Source organism: Corvus moneduloides, chromosome 13, assembly GCF_009650955.1.
Source record: "Corvus moneduloides isolate bCorMon1 chromosome 13, bCorMon1.pri, whole genome shotgun sequence".
Lineage (NCBI taxonomy): Eukaryota > Metazoa > Chordata > Aves > Passeriformes > Corvidae > Corvus > Corvus moneduloides.
This window is the reverse complement of record NC_045488.1, coordinates 5,118,239-5,140,289: the sequence shown is the minus strand read 5'-3', so window position 1 is coordinate 5,140,289 and position 22,051 is coordinate 5,118,239. Positions and strand designations below refer to the sequence as shown.

Below are 22,051 nucleotides of genomic sequence, written 5' to 3'. Positions count from 1 at the left end.
TTTAACCTTTGACTGCTCACCTGGGAATCCCCAATGGCTCACACATTCCTTGAAATGTCATGCCAAGCACAGTGTTAATGTTGGGAAGGCCTTGTCTGTAAGCAGAAGAGAAGATGACCACTCTCCTACTGTTGCCATTACAAAATGTGTATGAGGCCACTGATCCAGAAGGAAACTCTTGCTAAAGCATTCCTGAATGCCATGCTTTATACTTTGTTCAGGAGCTGACATTTTGGAGCTTCCAAGTTTGCAAGACTCTCACTGCAGGGGGTAGGAGCTAACAGTGAGCTCAGTTTAATGGTTATCCTGGCTCCATCCCTTGCCACCTCTGCTGGAGATGTTACCCTTTGTTCCCTCCCTGAACTGGAATTTGTCATTAAACCATGACCATCCAAATGAAAGGCTGTTCATAACATGCAGTTTTACCTGATACTCATGTATTTCTTAATGTTTTTTGCAGCTGAAATGGTGACTCTAAACTAGCTGGATGAATCTGTCTGCCAGCTGGCTACTGCAAAAGGGAAGCTCCAGCACCCAACCACAGGCAATGCCTCTTTAACAGTATCACCCTGCATAAAATTCAGAGATGGGAGGAATCTTCCCTCCTTCAGCATCTTTACACCACCTTCTCAGTTATACACAGACACAGTGCCACACTCATCACAGTTTATTGCTCATTTTCAAACACCTTGTTCTTACTCCAATTGCTGTATTAGAAACAGATACAAAACAAGGCACTAAAAGGATTTTCTCCATATGATCCTGATCCTATGGCTTCAGTTGCATTACATTAACGTACCTTAAATCACCAGCCTCCAGCTGAGGAGCAGAAGGCAAATATTAAGTGCTTAACATCCAGTACCAGAGGTACTCCTGTATGTTCTAGCCTGCATCATGGAGAATGGGACAGGTAGGGCTGAGACAGGCTGAAAACTCACCCCCCATCTCCCACATTAAGGCTGTACATGCTAATCCACACCAGGCCCTACCCAGAGACATCGAAGCCTGGCTCAGGGCTTTGCACAGCGTTTGCCTGCAGGGCACAGGGAGGGGGAGATTGGGCTACATCCCTGTATGGGATTCCCTGCAAAGTGTAAGAGAGCAAGAGAAAGCAGTTTGCAAACCAGTGAAAGTATTTTGTGAAATATTTTGCATCTGAGAGCTCCTCTGAGTGGGATTGAGAACACATTTTTTGCAATAAGATGGAATTCTGTAGACAAAAGGTGGTCAAACCTCCACGGTCAGATCATCAAGACTCCTCCTCCTTTCTTCCAGGGGTTGCTACACACTGGGATAATGATCAAATCTGACCAAGGGAGGGATGGGTTCACATTGCCAGGAGATGAAAGACAAATGGAGAATAAAACAAAAAAATTCCATTGTTATAAAGGAGAGGAAGCCTAGAATATAACATATCCCACACACAATGCTCCATTTTGGCCTGAACTGCCAGTATGCTCTACTTTTAATGCTACTCATTTCCATATAAAAAAGAAGAGCTGCTGAAGGCCACATCTGGTCTTCAAACACAATTATCCTGCCCAGCAACCTCTTACTTTTTAAACACTTCACTGGCAGGCTATCACTTCATAGTCAAACTGGAAGTAATTCCAAGCCCAACCACAACAACTTCAGCTAAACTGGAGCACTGCCTCTCCTGCCTACTTAATTCCATATCCTTTGCCTTTTAATAAAGGAGACCCACACCTTTTAATTTTCTGGTTTTAGACAGCATCAGAAATAATAAGAGAACACGTTGGTCCAGGTTACTATAGTCTGTTCACATCTGCTTGACAGATTAAACAAGGAGTTCTTACACCAGGAAGTGGCAGAACACACAGGCCTAACTCTGATAAAGAAAAAAGTTAAATTTATCCCCTATATAATGTGCAATTTTGTCTCAGACGGTGTCAGACTGGTACTCTGCAAAGTCAGGAGCAGCAAAAACTGCATGCCATGCTAGACAGCTGGACACAGCATTTCTGTTTTAACCCAGTTACACTGCCAGCCATCACTGCCAGTGAGGTCAGTGATGAACAGTAATGCAGTTGCAGGGCAAACATGAAGCGTTTTCAAGTGGTTGAACCCATTCAGCCAGCGAGAGAACACACAACCAATCTTGTGCTCATGAGCAGGGAGGATAGGGAGCACCAGATAGGAAAATCGAAACCATGAATGCCCAAATCCAGTAAAAAGCTTTTCTTCTCCCAGGGAATTCTGATGTTAACATGACCAGCTCCATTCTCTTCCCTCCTGGAGCTTGCACAACTAGAAACACATCCTTGCAGTTTTTCTGACTCAGAGAGCTCTGAGCCAGGCTTCTCTCCTTAACAGCAGGTTCCAAAGTCCTCATTATACTGGAATTTTTAATGTTAAATTAAAAGAAAAAAACAAGGTCCTTATCACAATATGATTAATGGAAAATTGTTGTGCTTGCAGTTACAGGGGTTTGGGAGTTAATGTGCTTTCCTGCACCAAAGCTCTCAGCTGTGGCTGGCTGGAGCAGTTGGAGTCACTGGCCGACAGTCCTTGGCTCACAGTATCAAAGGAAACGAAGAAAGTGCAGATTTCGTGGGACAGGAGTTGGCACTCACTAGAGTACAGCTCCAGCACCACCAGTGCACACCACAGAGATCATCTCCAGGTGCACTCAGACAGTGCCTGCAGGACACACGATCCACCAACCCAAACCCATCAGAATGCTCATCCCTGACTTCAGGCCATTCTAACCTGCCTTAGCCCACTCCAGACAATCTGACTGTTGGGACCTTGGGTTAGTGAACTGAAGCTTTCCAGTGTAAACATGATTAGTCATGAATCATATACCTATTGCAGTTGCCTATGCAGCTATTTCACAACCCTGTATTAAAATAAATGAATATTTTCTTATCTAGCAGCCAAGTTCCAAGTCCTCTTTCTGTTCGTGAAATATTACTTGGCCTCCTCTCTCCACTCCATCAGGGAGTGTGTCATGGCACCAAATTCATCTGCAAAGGCACAAGGAAGGAAAAGGGGCAGAATTCACTTATTCAGAGGAAAAAATTAGTCTTGAGGTTATTGTAAGACACGATCATTCAAAAGTGCCATATGAAGATAAAAATCTATCAGAAGATCAAAGCTGCAGCCTCATACTATGCAGCTCCTTTTATGTCACTGTTTCAGCTTCAGATGTGGGATTGCTAGTGTGAGGATCCCCACCAGGGAGGAGAGGAGGCCGCAGAAACCAATCATTCCTGGGTTGGTTTTGTAGATTCCCAGCGTATCCAAAGGGCCTGAAAGATCACAGAGGTTCTTCATCAAGTCCAGCAGCAAAGGAGGATTCCTTTTCAGTATCTGAAAGAGCTGGCAGAGAAAACCGTGCACACCATCACTTTTCACACCGTTTAGTTCCTTGCTGTGCTTCTGCCAGAAGAAATTCTCCTTGGTCTGTTCTTCCAGCGCAGCTTGTTCCAGCCTCCAGGAGATCTCATACCAGTCCCTGGCCAGATTCATCAGGAGTGAGCAGTAGTAGCACTTGGTAGCCCAGTTCTGCCACTTGGGTTTGTCGATGTCCGGCTGGAGCCCGACGCTCCTGAGCCACAGCACCGCGTCGCACACGAAGTACAGGGCCCGGCTCAGGTGCGAGGCTGTGAGGCAGAAGCGAGGAACCACCTCGGGCAGCTCTGCAGTTCTCCTCGCTGCCACCAAGGCGTGCACCACGTTGCCCAGTCTGAGCACTGCAAGAAACCCCACAAAGGTTAGCACGGCCTGGCCTCACGAAGAAGCCGGCCTGCCACTGTCTGCAAGTACTTTTACAAAACTTAGACGGCTTTGGGCATTTCTGTGCTTAAGCATTTGCTGGAATTAGTGAGGAAAGGGGTGTAAACATCTCAGTTCTGTGTAAACATCACCAGCCCAGGACCTACACACGTGTTTTGTCAATAGCCAGGACTTGCAGCCTCTCCTGCCACTCTGTTCTTGCACCTGGGTGCCCTCTGGACCAGTATCACCCTCAGCTCTGCAGGAGTCAGTGCCAGCAAATAAAGAACACAAACAGAGCCTCTAATTTCAGATGTACACCTCGCTGGATTTTACCTCACTCTGTGGACAGAAGATGTTACTGCATTAATCCTATTGCAATCATGAGCTACAGCTTTCCTAAGTGTCTGTGAAAGCTGGTGATTCACGTGCTGAGCACAGAGACCAAAATCCCTCCTCAAACATGAATCTGTCAGAGGGACTTGTAGCTCCCTGCAAACTGTGTGGAACAGCATATTCCATTTCAAGCTACAACAATCAGGCAAACCTGATTTCACCCGCTGCACAATTTGGGTTTTGTTCCCCGAATGTTAATACAATATTATTCAAAACACTTTTTACACCCTGCTGCCCTGTCACAGTGGCAAATGTTGGCAGCACCCAAGCCTGGTGGAACTACAAGAGCCCTGAATTTAGGCCTGATGTCTGTGAGTGATTTGTTTAGCAGAAGCACGAGAATTATGGCTATGCTGACAAACCAATTGGCCTCCCTACTAGAAATTACCATACTCTGGAGCTAATGGAATAATAAACAAATCCATGGCAATACCATAGATTAGAATATTTGTCTCATATTGTTGCAGTTGTTCCAGGATTGAGCAATTGAGAAGTGGGTGGAAGATCAAGCTGAAAACAAGGGATACAAACATTAGCAACAGCGTAACCATCGTGGATGCAACCGTGACACAGAATGGAGGGATGCAAATGGCCAGGCTGTGCGAGAAGCATGGAAGGGTATGTGATTTAGTGGGGTATAAATGCTAAAGAAAATTAATAAGTAGGATATAAAAGCCATATTGAAGGATGGTCCTTCCAAAGTGATTTTTTTGGATGATGATCTTTTAACGCTGGCTTGTCTCAACCCATCAGCTGGAAGGACTAATGAGCACACAGTGACCCAGCCTTGCCTTGTAACCCTGCTCTGTCCTTGAACAGAGATGACAGCTTGGCCTCTACAACAACAGCTGACTGTTAACTTATTCCTCTCATTGTTCCAGCAGTAATTCCGATTGCCTAACTGGAGAGGAGGCTGAGGAAGTAAAAAAAGTCTATCTGGCCCTACCTAGCCTGGCAAGCCATGGCAGGGATAAGGTCTATCGACAATTTTGTAAATATACTAAAAGAGGTTTTGTGGCTTAAGGTAGGTTAACTGCAGAAAACACAAGGCCAGGAGCTGTTTTACTGGAAGGAACAAGTGAAGAAGGTCTTATCCCTCTAGACACCAGGTACTTACTTTTCCGGCCAGAGCTCATGCTAGATTCCAACTGCTTGAGTTTCATTACCAGCTTCTTTTTATCGGTTTTATTCTCTATTAAATAGCTAAGTAACATGCATGTGTACTGAGTGGCTCTGGAAGGGAAAAAACGAGAGGGAGACACAGGTGAGACACAGACAATCACGGGATGGCAGCAGCAGGACAGGTTTATTTCACAGAATCACAGAATTGTCAGGGCTGGAAGAGACCCCAGTCCAACCTCACTGTCAAGGCAGGGTCACCGGCAGCGGGTGACACAGGAAGGCGCCCAGGGGGGTTTGGAATGTCACCAGAGAGGGAGACCCCAGGGCTCTGCCACCCGCAATCGAAAGAAGCTCTTCCTCACGCTGAGGTGAAACTCCTTGCGTTTTACTTTACGGCCATTGCTCCTCGTCCTGTCGCTGGGCACCACGAGCCTGGCACCGTCCTCTGACAGCCGCCTTTGGAGCAGAAGGTGCCTCTGGCCCGCGCCGCGCCAGGGCCGGGCTGTGTGCGGGGACGGGGCCGCGGCCCGGCGGGACGGGGATGGGCGCGGGGCCGCTGACGGGCCCTGGGTCGGTGCTGGGGGGTCCCGAGGGGGACGCCTTCCCCCACACTCACCGGAAGAGCTGGTCGCGGCCCTGGCAGCGGTTGGTGAAGTCCACGAAGCCCTCCATGGCTCGGCGGCACGGCGGGAGCAGCGCGGGGGCCGCGGCCGCTCCGCCCCGCCGCGCTCGGGCCCCGCCCCGCCGCGGAACGCTCCGCTGCGCGCTACGTTCCCGGGCCGGGCTGCGGCACCGAGGCGCCGTTACCACGGCAACCGTCAACAACGGAGCGGCTGCGGTGTCACCCCTAAAGGGTTCCCCCGCCCGGGAGCCGCCGGCCGCACCTGCGGCGGATCCTGCCGGGAAAGCCGGAGGAGCCCGGCCCGGCCCCTCGAGCCCCGGCCCCGCTTCGGGGTCAGGCCGCTGTGAGGGGTGACGGCGGTGGGAGTGGGTCCGCGTGAGCACGGCCCCGCCGCAGAGGTGAAGCTCAAAACCAGCCGGTGTCTTGGAAATGAGGTATAAAACTTCCAGTGGGAACACCTGCTTTCCAAGTTAATTGCTGGGATTTTACCCAGGCCGAATAAGTCCGTTAATGAAGAACAAGCTACTGTTTTTGAATGCTTTGTCATAATTCTTACACGAGCTCGTGACAAAGTTTTTAGGCTCCCTTTCCCTGTGGGCAGCCTGCAGATCCCTGTGTGGCTGAGATCGCCAGAGCAGGACAAAACCCCCGGGTAACAGAGCTGATACAAGGAGAAATGAGCTGTATAGAACAGGGCTGCTCTGGCTATCAACACTGAAAGGAACCCCCCCCTTAGACATCATTAATCATCTTTTCCCCCATTACCTCATGAAAAAAGGTATTGAAGGTATCCCCTTCCTTCTTCTGCATCCAGGGTGATTCCTGCATCCGTGGTGCATTTTGCATCTGGAAGGGGAGAACCATGGCTGTGAATACATGGAAGTATCCCCTGGGGATTCCCCCACCATCTGAAAAGGACTGGCCAAAGGATGAGGAAGATTTCTTCCTGCTGGATCCTGATCGAGAGCGTGATGCATTGCCGCAGCCCTTCAGGATGATCAACAAACTGGTGATGCAGGTTTTTGAGAGTGCTATGGAAATCATTGAAAGAAGGGAGACGCTCCGAGAAGCACAAAAACGAAAGGTCCAGCCCAAGAAGTGCTTCCCTACAGCTGAATTCCAGGTACAGAGCCTCTCACAGCAGAGATAGCATTAACCACCACAGCAGATTTTGTCACTCTTCTGTTCATGACCTTCCTCAGAATCCACCACCGTCTCACTGGTTCTCTTTAAAAGCCGGCAGCTTCTAAGCTTGTCTGACAGGTTCTGCTTCCCACTCAACTATCACACCTCTCTGGAAAGAGAGAAGCAGGTATTAAACACTAAATTCACCTTGTGCTTCCCAGGCTGGCTCCACCCTTGTTTGCTGAGGAGAAGGTAATTAGTCGGTAGCACACAAGTGGGCAAGCTCAGCTCTGTGTTGTGGTGAATACTCCAGCACCGTGAGCAGAATGACAGTACTGCCTTCCCCATGATTATGTGGGGGTGTCCAGGAGGATACACTGGTGTCTGCTGGTGTTCTGTGATTGCCTGGGGGAGTTCAGCATCCCATCACATCCCTGCTCTAGAATGGAAGGGCTGAGTGCTCCTGAGTTCTTGGCCTTTAAAGCCCCTTCTGTTTGTGGGAAGGGGAAAGGTGGGAGAAAACTTCCTCTTTCCTACCACAGGCCAATCTCTGTGACAGAGATGAGAGACCCTCCCCTGCTTTTCTGGGGAAAGAATGTATCCAAGTTTTACCCTCGTGGAAGAAATCAGCATTTTCTGGTGAAAAGGCCAGGAATATATCATTAGTATGGCTGAGGTGTCCTCCACTGAGAAGGCAGTCGGGTACACTCACCTTTTCTGTTTCTTGGTAGGTATCTGAAAGAGCCAATTGCCTTGCAGTGTCTGGAAAATACGTCTTTGTTGGTCTGTCCGAGGGTCTGGCTGCCTTCAACACGTGTGACTTCAAGGATGTCTGTGCTTGGGATGCAGCCAAGACAGAGATCTGTGCCGTCCATGCCTTGGATTTGGGGAACGAGTGCCATGTCCTGCTTGCTGTGGATGAAATGGGTTAGTGTGACGTGGATTTCCTTGCCCTGGCTGGGGATAACTGTGCTCTGGAGCTGAATTGGCAGCTGCACTACAGAAGACTGCTGGATCAGGAGGAACATTAGGGTGGCTGACAGGTTTCCTAGAAAGCCCTTTAAAGAGGGCGTTAGACAGCTAACAGATTGTAGGGTGACGGGGTGATTAGCAGAAGGTGTGGGTTTGGTGGCCTCTCTGGAGCAGCAGAGGCAGGTGCAGAGCTGAGGATCAAGCACAGTAAAATTTAGGAACATCTTGGGCTGGACGGAAAGAACTAAAAGGCTCGGTATGACCCCCTGCCTGTGACCTGGTCCTGCACCTGTAATAGTTTGTTGGTTCATCTGAAACTCATCAGTTCTGGTGGAAACACTTTTCAGACTGGCTTATCCATCTCTGTACACAATCAAATCTTTACTGGTGCTGGCATAAGGAAGCCAGCATAGGTTTAGTGCTGGAAACAGTGAGATATTGTTCCTTGGGCCCAGGAAATAATGTAGCCCTGTTCACTCTCCTGCACATGTTGTAACATCCATCTCCCAAGAGTGCGGCTAACATTCATTCACTTTTCTCTCCTTCCTCCTGATACTTCTGTATTTCTATTTCAGGGCTTGTCTGGCTCTTCTGCTTTCACAAGCAAAGCTTCCTGCTCGTTAAAATCCTGAATGAAGTGGTAAGTACTGAGCTAATTCCTTAGACTCTGGGCACAGGCTGGGAAGTAATCAATCATGAGGAGTACTAATTGCCCTCAGAAATTTATTCATAGGCAGCAGCACTCCAAGACTGCTGCCCAATATTTATTCTTGTTCTTCCAACAATCTGCCTGGCCTTCAGCCTGTGGAGAACCGTGTAAGGCCATGGAGCTCTCTGAATCAGTGATCTTGCTTCGATGCCAGCCTGTTTTTCCTTGGCAGGAGGATATCAGCCAGCGAAGCACTTGTGTGGAGGAGGTGCTGTCCCGAGGAGGTGATTATGCAGGAATCCTGCTGCAAGGCAAGTGCAGGAACGTGCTGTGTTTGGAGACTCTTGTGGTCTAACAGAGGGGCAGCAGCAATGTTTTTAAAATGCTGCAAGTGGTGTGGGTACCCAGGGACGGTGTTATAACTCTCCCAGTTCCTCCTCCAGCTTAGAGAGCTGCCCGTGCCCCTCCGTGTCCCCTCCTTGGTGTGGATCAGACTGATCCCAAAAGTAAGCTGTTTGGAGCTGCTCAGTGCAGTTCCTAGCTCCCAGGAGACTCAGTGAAAGCAGGGTACCCTCCCTCCAGAAGTACCAAACTCAGTTCTTCCTCTGGCTTGCTATGGCTCACTTTTACACTGGAAAGATGTAGACCTGAAGAATTTTCTCTGCAAACATAGGCCAGAGAACATAGAGAACCTCTAAAAACACTACAAGAAACTCCTTGCTACAACATTCTTCTGTTTCATGGCAGCTGAATCCATGGCAGGCAGGATTTCTGGCCCCATGTTTGGTGGAATCTGCCTGGACACATGCTGAGAATGACACATGTAGCATCCACAGAGAACTAATATGAGACCATGTCTCCATTTCTACTTTCTAGTCTACTACTCAGAGGCTACAAGTCAGATTCTTGACTTAGTAGCTTCATGGAGTTTCTTTGGTGGATGTGGGACCTTGAGGAGTTGAGCTGAGCTATCAGTCTCAGTCAAGCATGTCAAGCATTAAGTGGGAGAAGAGGTGGGCTGCATGGAGTTCACAGAGACTTTACATTTCAAAAAATGCACAAATCTTTTTATAAGAATATAAGATAACAGAGGCTGCTTGCCTGAAAGACCTTTTCTCCTCATTTCCAATTGCTTAACATGCTTTCCCAATGCAGACAGCACAAAAGCTTGGCTGGAGATCTACCAATTGCCTAAGGATTCCTGGCTGAGAGAGATGGAAAAAACCTCAGGAGCTGCAGAAGGGCTGGCTTGCAGTGAGAGGAGGTCAAGCTGCTTATCTGAGGTACAAAACAGTTCCATCTCTCTCTGTGCTATTTTCTCTTACACCTTTTTGCCCACAGGTCTTCCCCCAAGCCTTGCTGCTGCAGACAGTGACAGCAAGACACAGCGTGAACACTCCTATTGGCCCAAGGGGATGATGTGTGTGTGTCTCTGCAGCTGCTGCAGCCACCCATCCCACGTTTCATAAGGCCTCTGTGCTACTGGGACATGTTTACTCTCCCAAGACAGGCTTTCCAAAGAGATTTCCCTGGTCCCAGGGTTAGTGTTCCTGCTGCCCCTCCCTGAAACTGGCAGCTCATTTCTGAGCAGTATTGCTCCATCTGAGGGGGCCCTGTGTAAGGGTATTCCCACAGGGCTTCTCCCTTATGTTACTGGGGGAAGGTGAAGAGGAGTGGGGATCAGGCAGGATGCCTCTGTTTGGGAGTCTGGCCCTGAAGCAGGGTTTGTGTTTTAGATTACATGCAAGAGGAGCCTGGTGGGGTCACGGCCTCACCCACCTGAGCAGGGCAAAGCCTCTGCCTGTGTGCACGAACCACTGTTACCTCTGGTTCTTTGCCAGAAAACTCAGGATCTATGTGGAGATGGTTCTGCAGAGATGGTCACTGGCCTCAGTGACCATCCCTGAGCTGTCACAGGGAATTTTAAGTGCTGAGTCAGTGCTTAACCCTCCCCTTTCTCACTTTCACCCTGCTGGATTTCACCTCTCAGCACACAGACACCTCCTGCCCAGCACCTTGAACTAACCCCCTGGGATAGCTGCCTCCTAACTCTTTCCTCTTCCTTCAGCAAAGACTTGTCTGGACATTTAAGAGGGAACTGCTTCTCAGCCTTGTGTTTAGGACAAACACCCCACTTAACTTAGCCAAGCCAAAACCAAACACTCAGGCATTCCCTCTTTGCTGATTCCATGTAAACTACCCAAGTTCCTGCCCCTTCCTTCTCAGACATGTCTGATTACTAAGCCAAACCTTTTTTGTTTAGCCCAATGTCAGTGTGTGTGGGGTGGTGATGGTGGTGAGCACACACTGGTGTTGGCCCCCTGTTACAATTTTCTATTCCCAGCCAAGCATATATGTGACCTCCTCCAGTCCTGGGCTCTGTGAAGTAAAATCTGGTTCTTGCTTTCAGCAGACACTCTTCAACCTTTAGTCCTGCTTCTTTTTTTTTTCTTTTTTTCCCCTTTATTTTCTGAACATTGCTGTGACTCACACAGGCCTGTGCTGCAATAGGAATAATTCAGAGATGGCACAAAGACAGGAGTCTGGGCAAGACATCCTTAGTAATGTAGCTGAAAATGTAGTGACCTCCCTGGAGCTTCTGTGTTTTATCCTGAAGAATGAGCCTAAACCCTGTATCTCCCAGATGGTGCCAGCCAACCTTTGCATACACAAAGGAGTTTTTCCTAAATCTTAGGAAGCATTTGATTCCCATGGACAGGTGAAACTCATCAGTGTAGCACACAACACAGTTCTCAGGCGGGCACTTTTCTGTTGCAGGAGCTTCCCGTGTCTGCAATCCAAGCTGATGTAGAGCTGGATCTCCCAGTGCTGCTGCTGACAGTGAGGCCACCCAAACCCATTACAGGTCAGGACTGATTCTGTATGTGCAGCCTGCAGCCCGTTTCAGGTGGCAAAGGAATCATGGCCCCTATAAATACAGAACAGGTCAGAAAGTTTCAGTAACCTCCTCCCTGGTCCTTTCCTGACCTGTCTTTCTAACTACATGTAATCCTGTAGTGGGAGTTGCTTCCTACCAGACTATCTCACATGTCACCTTTGCCAGCACAAAATACTTCAGGGTATCTCAGAGTGGGTGTCATTACAGCCTTGGCTTCAGTGTCATTGGAGAGGGAGGAGGCTGCTTCCTAGATCCTAGCAGTACCCCCAGTTCATCACTGAGTCCTGGATTTATAGAAAAATGCCAAGGATGTGGAGGGGACAGACTTTATGCTGGGAAAATGCCACAGAAAGGCAAGGTGAGCAGGATCCTCAGAAGTCTTCCCCTAATCCCTGCCTTCAAATACTGGAAAATGGACTAGAGATGTGGAAAGTCCTACTGAAGATAAAGTGTGTCCTCTGTGCTTGAAGACAATGCCAGCCCCAAATACCTTCGTGGTGTCTGCTTCTCCAGGGCTGTGCCTTTTCCCTCTGTGTTCCCAATCCAGGCACTAGTTTTAAAGACCCTTTGGATGCCTTGAAGGAAGTGGATGATGACAGCATGCTTGGCTTGGGGTACAACCACCTCATCAAGGATTCCCAGTGGGAGCTGCACGAAGCAATCTTCTGTAGCACTTACCGGGAGTATCTGGAGGGTCAGGGCGTGACCAAGGAGGAGATCCCCAGGTGAGTGGGAGCACCAACCAGGATTTCAGTCCACGAGTCATCCACACAGGGCACTGGGCACTCATAGATGGAAGCCCCTGTCTTAGCTTTGCTTCCTTCATCCCAAGGCTTCAGGGCAGGGGGCTGGAGCCATGCCAGGGCTTGTCACAGTGCTGCCTACTCATCAAAGCCTTTCTTTTACATGTATTTCTTCCTTTTTTCAGACATGCTACCTTTCATTTCCTCCTGCCTAGCCGGATCCTGATGGGACCAGAAATGGAAGTACAGCCAGGTAATCCAAATGGACAAAAAGCTGTTAATCTGTGAAGCACGGTTGTTGCATGACACTGAGCTCCAGTGAGAGCTCAGTGGGTCTGGCTTGCATCCACTCTGTAAATTCCATCTCCAAGGACATAGGCCTTTGTAAAACTGTCAGCTCTAGGACTTATAAGTCAGTTATCAGCATGGGGTAAGAATCTCCGTAGTTTAAAAACCCCCCACTACCTCCCCCCTGAAAAAAACACCAAGCAAGCCCCCCCCAAAAAATGAAAAAGAAGGCATATAGTCAAGGTAAAAATGACAGAGGAGAGGTTATTCTGGTTTAGTTTCTGTGGGAGCAGAGCTTCTCTCAGGGGAACTATGAAAGCTCTAATGAGAGCTTTCTAATGGTGTTTTGGTGTCCTGGATTGTTCCTTTCTTTGTCCCCAGTCTTCTTCTCTTTTTGTCATCCCCTTCTCTGTACCAGATATTCCAGTTGGCATCGGTGTGCATTGGGATGGAAACCACAATTTCTGCTTGTACTTACTTAACCATTCTCTCAAGGGGAAAGCAGGTAAGAATGTTTTGCTTTTTCTAGCAGAGCACTCTGTGGGGAGTGGGAGTGTTCTGTGGCCAATGGCTGTCATTCTGCCAGGTCTTCATGATTCAGGGAAATGAGGAATTGGGAGGAGAGCTGACTCATATCTTGTGGGTTAGGCTGGCATTTGGATTGTGGGGCTCAGTGTTGCACAGGCTGGCAGTGTTTTTAGTGAAGCCACTCTGGCAGGAGGCTGCAGAACGGTGCATGTTTAATGGGGAAAATGGATGTTAGTACCATGTGAGGGAATGTTCTGCACCTTCTCACGTCGTCTCTCTTCATGCCACTCTGTTTAGATTCTGATCTGATGCCTGATGTTGTGTGGCCATGTGCTGCTCCAATTGCATGCTCGGCTGTCAGTTCCTGCTCCAGGTACCTGGCACTGGCAGGTGAAGATGCAACAATAACTATCTGGGATAAACACCTAGGTGAGCTTGCCCTTTAGGACTGTATATTGGGATCACTGTCGATAAATTAGGTCTTTGCCTAGGAGTTTGAGGCTCAGACTTAGTGTAAATTAGGGGCTGGTAGTGAGTCTACAAGCAAATCTGAAAGTAGTTTGGATTCAGTTGTCCACTGGATGCTTGGCCAGAAGTTGCCAGCACAGAATGACTGCCCTGGCCTTTTCAGAACCCATCCAGGGCAAGGCATGGCCTGGAACTGCTGCAGCAAGGACTGGTCACAGTCTTTCCTCGAGGCTGTGAGACAGTGACGGTCACTGCTTTGCCACTGCACTCTCAGGTCATCTTTGAGAGTGTTGTGTCATCACAGTTCAGGCTGCCATCAGTGCTGGTGTCATCCTGCCATGATGCAGGGACTCTCCTGGCAGAAGAATCTTCTTCTGCCATCTGCTTGTTCTCCCTCTGAGCGGGCCACACCGGGCCACACTCCAAACTAAGCTTTGCTTGGATAAATTACCAGTTCCTTTTTTCTTCCTTCCTCAGGATACCCACTGTCTGTGACTGCCATTCTAGAGGAACGTTTCATCCGTAGTATCCACTTTCTGTGTGGCTCTGCAGCTGCCAGTGATGAGACACCTGGTACAGATCCTGTCTGTCCTGGTACAGATCCTGTCTGTCCCATCATACAGCTTCTAGTGCTGTGTACAGACAGCTCTTTCTATTTGGTGAAAGCACCCAGGGCTGGGAAGTCCAGCATCACACTCCTGGCAGACAGGTGAGGTAGACTCTGACAGACCTCACTTCAGCCATGGTTATAGTGGTCAGGTCTAACAGGGAGCCCCAGATTTCTGTGGAGTAGAGAGCTTCCTACTGCTCTTACCCAGATGGCTCTGCCATGCTGCTGTCAGCAGCAAGTGTGGTTTTGCTAGTGCTAAAATCCGGTGGTTTGCCAGAATTAAGGGTGTTTCCGGGTTCTTCTGTGCACCAGAACACAAATACTTCTAGCACAGCTCCAGGGCTCACGTTGAAGTATTTGTATCTGTGCCAGGTACCCAGGGGAATTTTTTTCTTCTCTCTTCTGCCCTTAACAGAGTAACTTCCCCCTAGAAGTCAGAATAAACATTTCTTGCCATCTTTCTATCATTTTTGGGTTCACTTATCCCCTTGGTTTGAGGAGAAGGAAAGCTATTGCTCTGAAGACTCTGGATTCATGCCTCCATGGCATTTGTATCTCCAATGTAGTTCCTAGGCAGGTTTGCACAGGGATGGGCCTCGGGGGTTCCTGCCTGGGATGAGACAGGCTTTGTCTCTAGAGGGAAGGGGCTTTGTTGGGACTTTAGGCCACCCAGCATGCTGAAAACTGCCACTGTCATTATCACAGCCTCTCAGTACGTGCCAGGTACATGCAATAGCAGCATAAAGCTGTGTCTCTTTTACAGGCCTGAAAATCCAAATCTTACTATCAGTGCAGTGGTGCCTGTCCTGGCCTTCCCCAGTGCAGTGAGTATTACTGCCAGCTCTCTTACCAACTGGGTGGGAACACATGTCCAGCTGTGCTGGGATCTTGTTTCCAGCAAGGATGGTAACTGGGTGCCTAGAAGATAAAGACAAGGGCAATCAGATACAGTTCTTCCCTCACATCCTTTCCAAGCCTCCAAATATTTTTAGCATGAAGACTTCCTGCACCTGTTACAGGTCTGTGTGTAGCTGGTAATGCTCACAGGAATTATCTTCCATGATGTTACTCAGTATCCCCTTGCACCCATGTCCTCTAACTGGCCACTGAGGTGCACATGGACAGGTCCAGCTGGGAGGTGAAAGGGTTCAGCCATGAAGTTTCAGGCATCAGGGTCAAATACGAGAGGGCATCCTGGGGAGGAACACAAGTCCAGCCAGACCTTTCAAGTGGCCTCAGAAAGTTTTCAAGCGTGAGAAGGAAAGGACTAAAAGCCACTCACCATAGCAGCCATGCAGAAGGCTGGATCTGGCTCATTTCTAATGTATTCTGTTGCCCTTTTCTAATCCCAACCTTCAGCATTTTCAGTCCAAGTTCCCTGCTAGGCCTGTTTTTGATCTGCTGTGGCCCTATGGCTGTGGGGCAGGCAAAGAAAACAGCATCATAGTTGGGGATATGAGGTCCTGAATGTCATCCCATGAACTTTACAGAAAATGTTTCTCACTTCTTTTACACCTACGAGTCAATTTTGGTGCTTCAGGTCCTGATCTTCTCCTGGGATGGCACAGTGTCCCTGATGAACACTGACACATCACAGACTGTTTACTGCTTCTGCACTCCACCTTCTCATGCTGTAGCACCCCCCTGGCAGCCAGTGTTCACAGTGGACAGTATGAACTGCTGCCTGCTGCTTCGAGGTGGGTGATACCTTTGGGTGCTCACAGATACACCATCACTGGGCGCATTCAGCTGTGCAGTGGTCCTTGGTAGTTCTTGTTGGATTGACTCCTGATGCAGTAGCTAACTCTTCTTGTTTCTGTCCAGGAGATGAGCAGCAGCAGGAAGATGAATTGGCTCAGAGCAAAGCCGCTCAGAGCACCATCTTCCTTTTTGACTTCAATTCCTACCCACTGAAGGAGGCTTTCCCAAAGAAACCAGATTTGTCTCTCAAATCTTTGCAGGAGCTGAAGTGGATTGAGAGATGTAACATTTTCTTACGTGATAGGTTTCACTTTCTGCCAGAGAGGTAAGTGCACCTGCATTATTGTAAGCTGTGGTGTTGCTGAGTTCATGCAAGGTCTCACCTTGGAGCTTCTGGGTTGTTCTGAGTGCTGTGACAGATTTGTGTCTGAGTGAGGTTGGTGTACAGGCAGCTGGATTCCTGACAGCCACCCAGAACCCTTCCTCCTCTCCCTTCTGTCCTTCCTAGACAGCTTCAGCTGTAAGTCAGGATGCCTGGAGCAGGCTTGTCCTTCCAGGTAGAGAGGGCTTGCAAGTTCTAATGTGTTTTTGTGCAAAAGTTTGTGCAAGTTTGTCAGGGAATATGATCCTCACGTGTTTGCATATTCCTTTTGATCCCTTTGATCTCCCAGGTAGAGCTGGGATCTCTTTGTACCTCTCTCTTCCCCTGCATTCCCGGGTTCGTGTGATGTTTACATAGGTTTGTGTCGGAGATTCCTCGGTTCGAGGTGGTCCCCGGCAGCCTCGGGGATGATGCATTGCGTCGATGCTGTCGTTAGATGGCGCTGTGACACCTCTTTTTGGGGTCCTTTGCCTTGAATTCTCTTGGGAACCCGGCGCTTGATCCATGTCAACATTTTGCATCTTCTTTTCACTATGCCTTAATTTTCCAAATTGAAACGGGACAGGCGGGTGCAGGTGTGACCTTATAGCACATATTACCTGGCAGCCTTCCCTAATTCCTTGTCTCCAGGGTGAATCCTGTGGAGTTGTCTGGTTAGTTAAGTGCAGAAAAGTGCTATCCTGTGCTACCAGCCACCAGTTCTGTTCCTTCTGGAGAGGAGAGGAGACCCTTGTCTGCCTTATACCAGAAAACCGGGTAGACATCACCTCCAGGGATATCTTGCTCCCTGGGAACTGAGAGCTGAAGCCAGAGCAGTGCAAATACAACTGCAGTGTGACCTGTGTCTACAGACATCTACAGACAACAGAAATTCAGAGGTCCTTGCTGTCAGGAACAGTAAACTTGAGTGTTGATTGGCATGAGGGGATCACCGAGGTTTTTCAGACACAAGAAGTAGAACTGCTTAATTGGTAGTGAGCCCCAGGGGCCCTTGGGGGAGTTGTCTGAGCACTGGGGGAATGTCAGGGACTGTTTTTGTTTTAACCACCCTTGTTTCCCCTTTTTAGGCAGCAGGTACTGCTGGAAATGGAGGAGCAGGAATACTGGGATTGTCTGCAGGCACAAGCAGCTGCCATGGACAATGAGAGAGAGAAAGTGAAGGGAGAGAAGAAGCAGTAGCCAGCCTTGCATCCTGGGGGCCAGGCTCATGATCCAGCACTGACATTTTGATAGACACTCTATTCCAATCGTCTCTCTCCCAGCGACCTGGAGCATCAGAGCAATCTGGTATGTTACAATAATACAGAGGACCTTAATAAAGTCTTTTCTCCATTAAAAGTCTCTTACTCTTCATAGGACTGGCATTTCTTCAGACTCTGATTTTCTGTCCTTGTGTTGCTGGAGCTCACCAGTGGGTCTCATTTTCAGCTCCTACCCTGACAGGCAGCCAGCAGCATCCTTGTATTTAACCAGAGACCTGGTCCTTTCAAAGGAGGCAGCAAATTGGCTGTGGAGGTGTCTGTCATCCCCCAAAGCATAGCAGTGCTAAGCAGCAGTGACACTGCAGAGTGTGACAGGCCTGACACAGGATGTTCTGCAGTTGTTTCTTTTGGCTTCAAAGCAGGAAGTTTTGGGATAAGACCACTTAGGATTACAGCCTGGAAACCCTATGAGAAAGCTTCAGTATTTTTACAACTGATCATGCTTCCAGGATGATTGCCTAACCCACAAAGAATCTGAGAAATCTCCCAGGAACTACTCCAATCTGTGTGCATGGGAGAGGGTTTTTTTCCCCCAGGTCTCTCTCTAGTGCCTCCCCCAAAGTACAGGAGTGCATCAATGCAAGGTGCCAGGGATTCGGCACAGACTGAGCTGTGTAGATGCTCCTATGCCAAGGTCCCATTTCAGTTTTTTACAGCAAGTTGTCTTGTTTTGGGCCAAGTTTTGATGAGAGCTTTCAGCTAATCCCCTGGAAATAAAGTCAGCCACTCTGTTGGGGAGGTAGGAAAAGGGAGAAGCGCATTTCATTTGTTTCACAGTCTCACATGCCTGTCTTTGCTCTGGAGAAGGACAAGCTATTTGAATTGAACCTTCCTATTTGCTACCTTTGTGAAGGCTCTGAGGGCTGTAGTAAAAGCTTTTGTGCTGTCATTTTCCATCTGCCACAGATTACAGCTTCACAGCTCATCTGATTGTTACGGATATTGGGACTGGGCTGTGTGAGCTCTTGCCATCTGCCTCAGTTCGAAGTCAGGTGGGTAAGCCCAAAAACCACCCTCAATTCCTGTTTAAACCAAGCCACCTGGGTCAGCACTGAAGTGAACAAGGAGCAATCCCTGATCCTTCCTTCTGTTCTTGCTGTGGTGGCCATACAGCTTAATTATTTTGTTTCTATGGTACTTTCAGGAACAATAGACCTTCTGCCATAGCCAGGCATAGGGGATGACTCAGGGCAGGAATTCCTATTCCTACGTTGCTTCTCATGCTGCAGAAAGCCAGCACAACTGATATGTGGCCCCTTGAACAGCATTGGGTCTAGTTCTTGCTATTTGTGCAAATATAACGGGCCTGGGGATCTGTGCCATTAATCCTAGCCCATCTGCTTTCCATCCAGAAGAGGAGCAGGACTTTCCTGGCATCAGAAGAGGCAGGACAGGATCTGCTGAAGGGTTAGACGTACTGTGCATCCACCAGTTTCTGTGCATTCCTCTCAAGATGTACTTGTTTGTTTGCAGTTCAAATTTGCTCTAAGATTCTAATCATGTGCTTGGCCAAGATAACCAGGAGCTGGCAGGCTCCACAGAGAAAGGAAAACAACAAGCCAGCTGCAGGAGGCTGATGAAGAGCCTTTGTTTTAACTCATGATTTCAGCGGGGGACCATTTGCTTCCTGCTTCTTCGAGGGATACAGAAAAATTGGCATGATCAGTGTGTTGACATGTGTGTTGGTGATGGAGCTCTGTGCTGAGCTCCACAGCATGTTCTGGAGACAAACACAGGCACCTGACTGCTTATTCAGAGACAATGCCCTTGGCAGCTACGCTTTCATTCCCGGTCACTCTACAGCCCTGGGCAGCTGTGGGTCTGTTCCAATTTCAGCTGTTCTGCTGCTGGAAACTACTGAAAGGCCTTGAGTGTTATCATATATACATATATATATATATCTCACCATCAAAAGATGAAACTGTGAATTCTGGCTGGGCCAGCTCCTAGCTCAGTGCCAAGTTCAGTGAACTCAGCGGTGCTGCCAGGGTATAATAGGAGCAATTTGGCTCTGTATTTTAAAAAATGTAAAAGGAAGGTAAAAAGATCAGTTGATGGATAGAGAAGGCTGTGAGGGAGGAAGAGGGGCTCAGAGCCACAGAGAGGCGCTCGAGCAGCATCATTCCAGCAGAGCCAGGTTCCTGCCCAGCCGGGTGGAGATGGTTTCTCTGCGTGAGAAGGGAGACGAGGCTGTCGTTTAATCTCGCTAAATTATCTGCTGTTCTCTGCAAGAAGCCAAATGTCATCTTACTTCTTTGCATACTTGCCTTTTCTGTGAAGGCAGAGGAAATCAGAGGCTGATCTGATCTGATTCCCCCACTCCCAGGGCCAGCAAAAGTTTGGGCTGTTTGGGTAAACCACTTCTGTGTCTATTGGAAGGAGTGTGGTCCTCAGAAGAGCTGAAGTGCTGTGTGCTCCAGGATCTGCACTCCTTGTTGCCTGTGTTGCCAATTTTAATGCAAAAATCCACGTATCCTGTAGTGTCTAACCACATAAACCTGAAGCCATCCTGTGGAGGAAGCTGCAAAGACCTCTGTGTCCTACCTGGGGGAAATAATGTCCCTGTAAGACACTGCAGGACATGCAGTGGTGCCTGGGGCAGGACAGTCCCAGCAAGCTCTTTCTCAGTTTGCTCTGAAGTAGCAAGGGAAGGTCAAGCTGCCTCCCCTGCTCTATGAATTTGTGTCTAGATATAGGTAGACCATGTACTGCATCCCATTCCTAATTTCTGAAATAGCTCTCGTTGTCCAAACTAGTGTCGCCTCATTACCTCTAATGCCAGTTCCCTGTACCAGGGTGCAGTTTCTCATCTTCCTCTGAGTCCAGGCTATTGCTGTTGGATTGTGCTGTTCAGCCAAGCCATGCAGATCAACTCTTTTAATCTTCCCTAATGCATTGTGCCAGACATCTCAGTCTGGTTTAATTTGGGGCTTCTGCAAACCCTTCCAGTTTGTCCCGGTTTCTGTTCCAGTATGATGGTGACCAGTTTTTCTGGTACTGCTCTATCTAGGGCCTGGTACAGTGTTTGTGTGTGCTCTCACATGGGGAGCCAGGTTCTTCTGGCCTTAATACCAGATTTTGCAAGAGCAGGACAATTGGCTGGGATGAGAAAAGAGCCACGTTTTTGAGGCCAAGATACAGGATGAAGTTGGCTGAGCTTAGCTGAGGGTGCTCGAGAGATAAGAGATCTGCACGATGAGGAGGGGGATGCTGCATTTTGGCTCCTGCCCCGTTGGATTTGCAGGCACTCCATGCAGCTGAAGACAAACAGTGCTTGTGCTCTGAGGAACTCACACCCTACACAAGCCAAGTGCTGGGCCTGGGGTGTAGAGGAGCAGACTCGTTGTGCCGTAGGGGGGGATTTGTCCTTGCAGGAGCCAAAGCCTTCACGTGGCACACCTCTGTGCAGTGCCATGTGTTGGCTCGGCCCCAGGAAGGTCCACGGTTTAAGAGAAGGGGAAGGCGAATGACTCATGTCACTGCAGGGCTGCAGATCAGACAGGAGGGAAATGTACAGTGTCTGAGTAGTGAATTGGCTGTGCTGCCAAGTTTGAAACACTTCCACTGCCTCAAGCTCGTCAGACTGAACAGTTCGTTTTATTAGAAGCTTCAGGTCAGCCCGCTCGGGCAAACAGCAGCTCTTCTTCATGTGAAGGGCTGGATTGTTGGAGGGAGAAGGAATAAATTTGTGTTGTAAGAGGGTGTTCACAGGAAAAGGAGATCTGTAGGGGCAAAACAGCAAGGCCTGCACTCAGCAACGAGGAAGATACACTAATCAGGCAAGGAAGACGAACCTGCTAGGTTGCAATTCTGACCTAACAACCAATTATAGGATAATATAGCACAGCAATACAGGGTAAACACTAAGTGGAGGATGCTTCCGAATTAATTCCATTTTGAAACACAGCAATCATTTAAAGACATCCGGCATCCTAATTTTAAGCTGCCCATCACTGATGCCAGCACAGCCTGTGGTCAGTCGTCACAGTTGTTAAACTACCTGTGCTGTTTGAATTTGCACCCTGTTTCTGACCTGGATAGGTCACGTTCCAGCCTCCAGCTTGTTGGGTCTCTGGGAGATGGAAGACTCCACCAGCAAAAGGTGTGGTTTTCATGGAGGGACTTTAAGCTGAGTGTGGGTGCAAAGCAGATGTAGGGAGACTAAAGAGGCTGCAGTGTCCATGGGGGACCTGAGCAGTGGGTTCAGGTTAGAGGTGAGGGGAAATTTGCACTGGCTGTGGAGGCAGCATAAGTGTGTATTTCTGGGGAGTCATGCAGCATACATCAAGTGGAGGGATCTCTTCTGGCCAGGGAGACTCACTAAGACAGGGGCACTCTTGAACTTCTTCTAGCCCAGGTTCCCTGTGATTCTCAGTTTCTGGAAGTGAAATGGACTGGGTTCCTGAAGTGTTTCCCACACATTCCGCATTTGGGTCCTCTCTCTCTTTGAAGGCTATAACATACAGAAGGAAATGAGAAAAGCATTTCACACGATTCTTGGGACAGTGCAGAGAGGCAACAGGAGCAGGGATACAAACCACAAAAA

General features: G+C 48.7%; 2 protein-coding genes across 4 annotated transcripts; one reads left to right on the top strand and one right to left on the bottom strand.

The window, feature by feature from the left end:
- Positions 1–649: 649 nt before the first annotated feature.
- Positions 650–6,811, bottom strand: PEX11A (peroxisomal biogenesis factor 11 alpha). 2 transcript variants are annotated; one of them, XM_032123460.1, is made up of 3 exons: positions 6,644–6,811; positions 5,252–5,367; positions 650–3,716 (listed from the first exon to the last, which is right to left on the bottom strand). In XM_032123460.1, exons 1-3 carry the CDS (start codon positions 6,784–6,786, stop codon positions 3,151–3,153), a joined length of 825 nt encoding a protein of 274 aa, XP_031979351.1. In that variant the 5' UTR covers positions 6,787–6,811; the 3' UTR covers positions 650–3,150. The 2 variants fall into 2 exon arrangements, with proteins under 2 accessions (XP_031979351.1, XP_031979352.1); XM_032123461.1 differs by lacking the exon at positions 6,644–6,811 and adding an exon at positions 5,873–5,989.
- Positions 6,716–17,584, top strand: WDR93 (WD repeat domain 93). Of its 2 annotated transcripts, none has more exons than XM_032123457.1 (15): positions 6,716–7,001; positions 7,735–7,930; positions 8,551–8,615; positions 8,857–8,935; positions 9,780–9,907; positions 11,403–11,490; positions 12,071–12,248; positions 12,452–12,519; positions 12,973–13,059; positions 13,380–13,511; positions 14,028–14,259; positions 14,924–14,984; positions 15,701–15,857; positions 15,985–16,186; positions 17,311–17,584. In XM_032123457.1, the coding sequence occupies exons 1-15, from the start codon at positions 6,741–6,743 to the stop codon at positions 17,420–17,422; spliced, it is 2,046 nt and encodes a 681-aa protein (XP_031979348.1). In that variant the 5' UTR covers positions 6,716–6,740; the 3' UTR covers positions 17,423–17,584. The 2 variants fall into 2 exon arrangements, with proteins under 2 accessions (XP_031979348.1, XP_031979347.1); XM_032123456.1 differs by having other exon boundaries at positions 15,683–15,857.
- Positions 17,585–22,051: the final 4,467 nt, after the last annotated feature.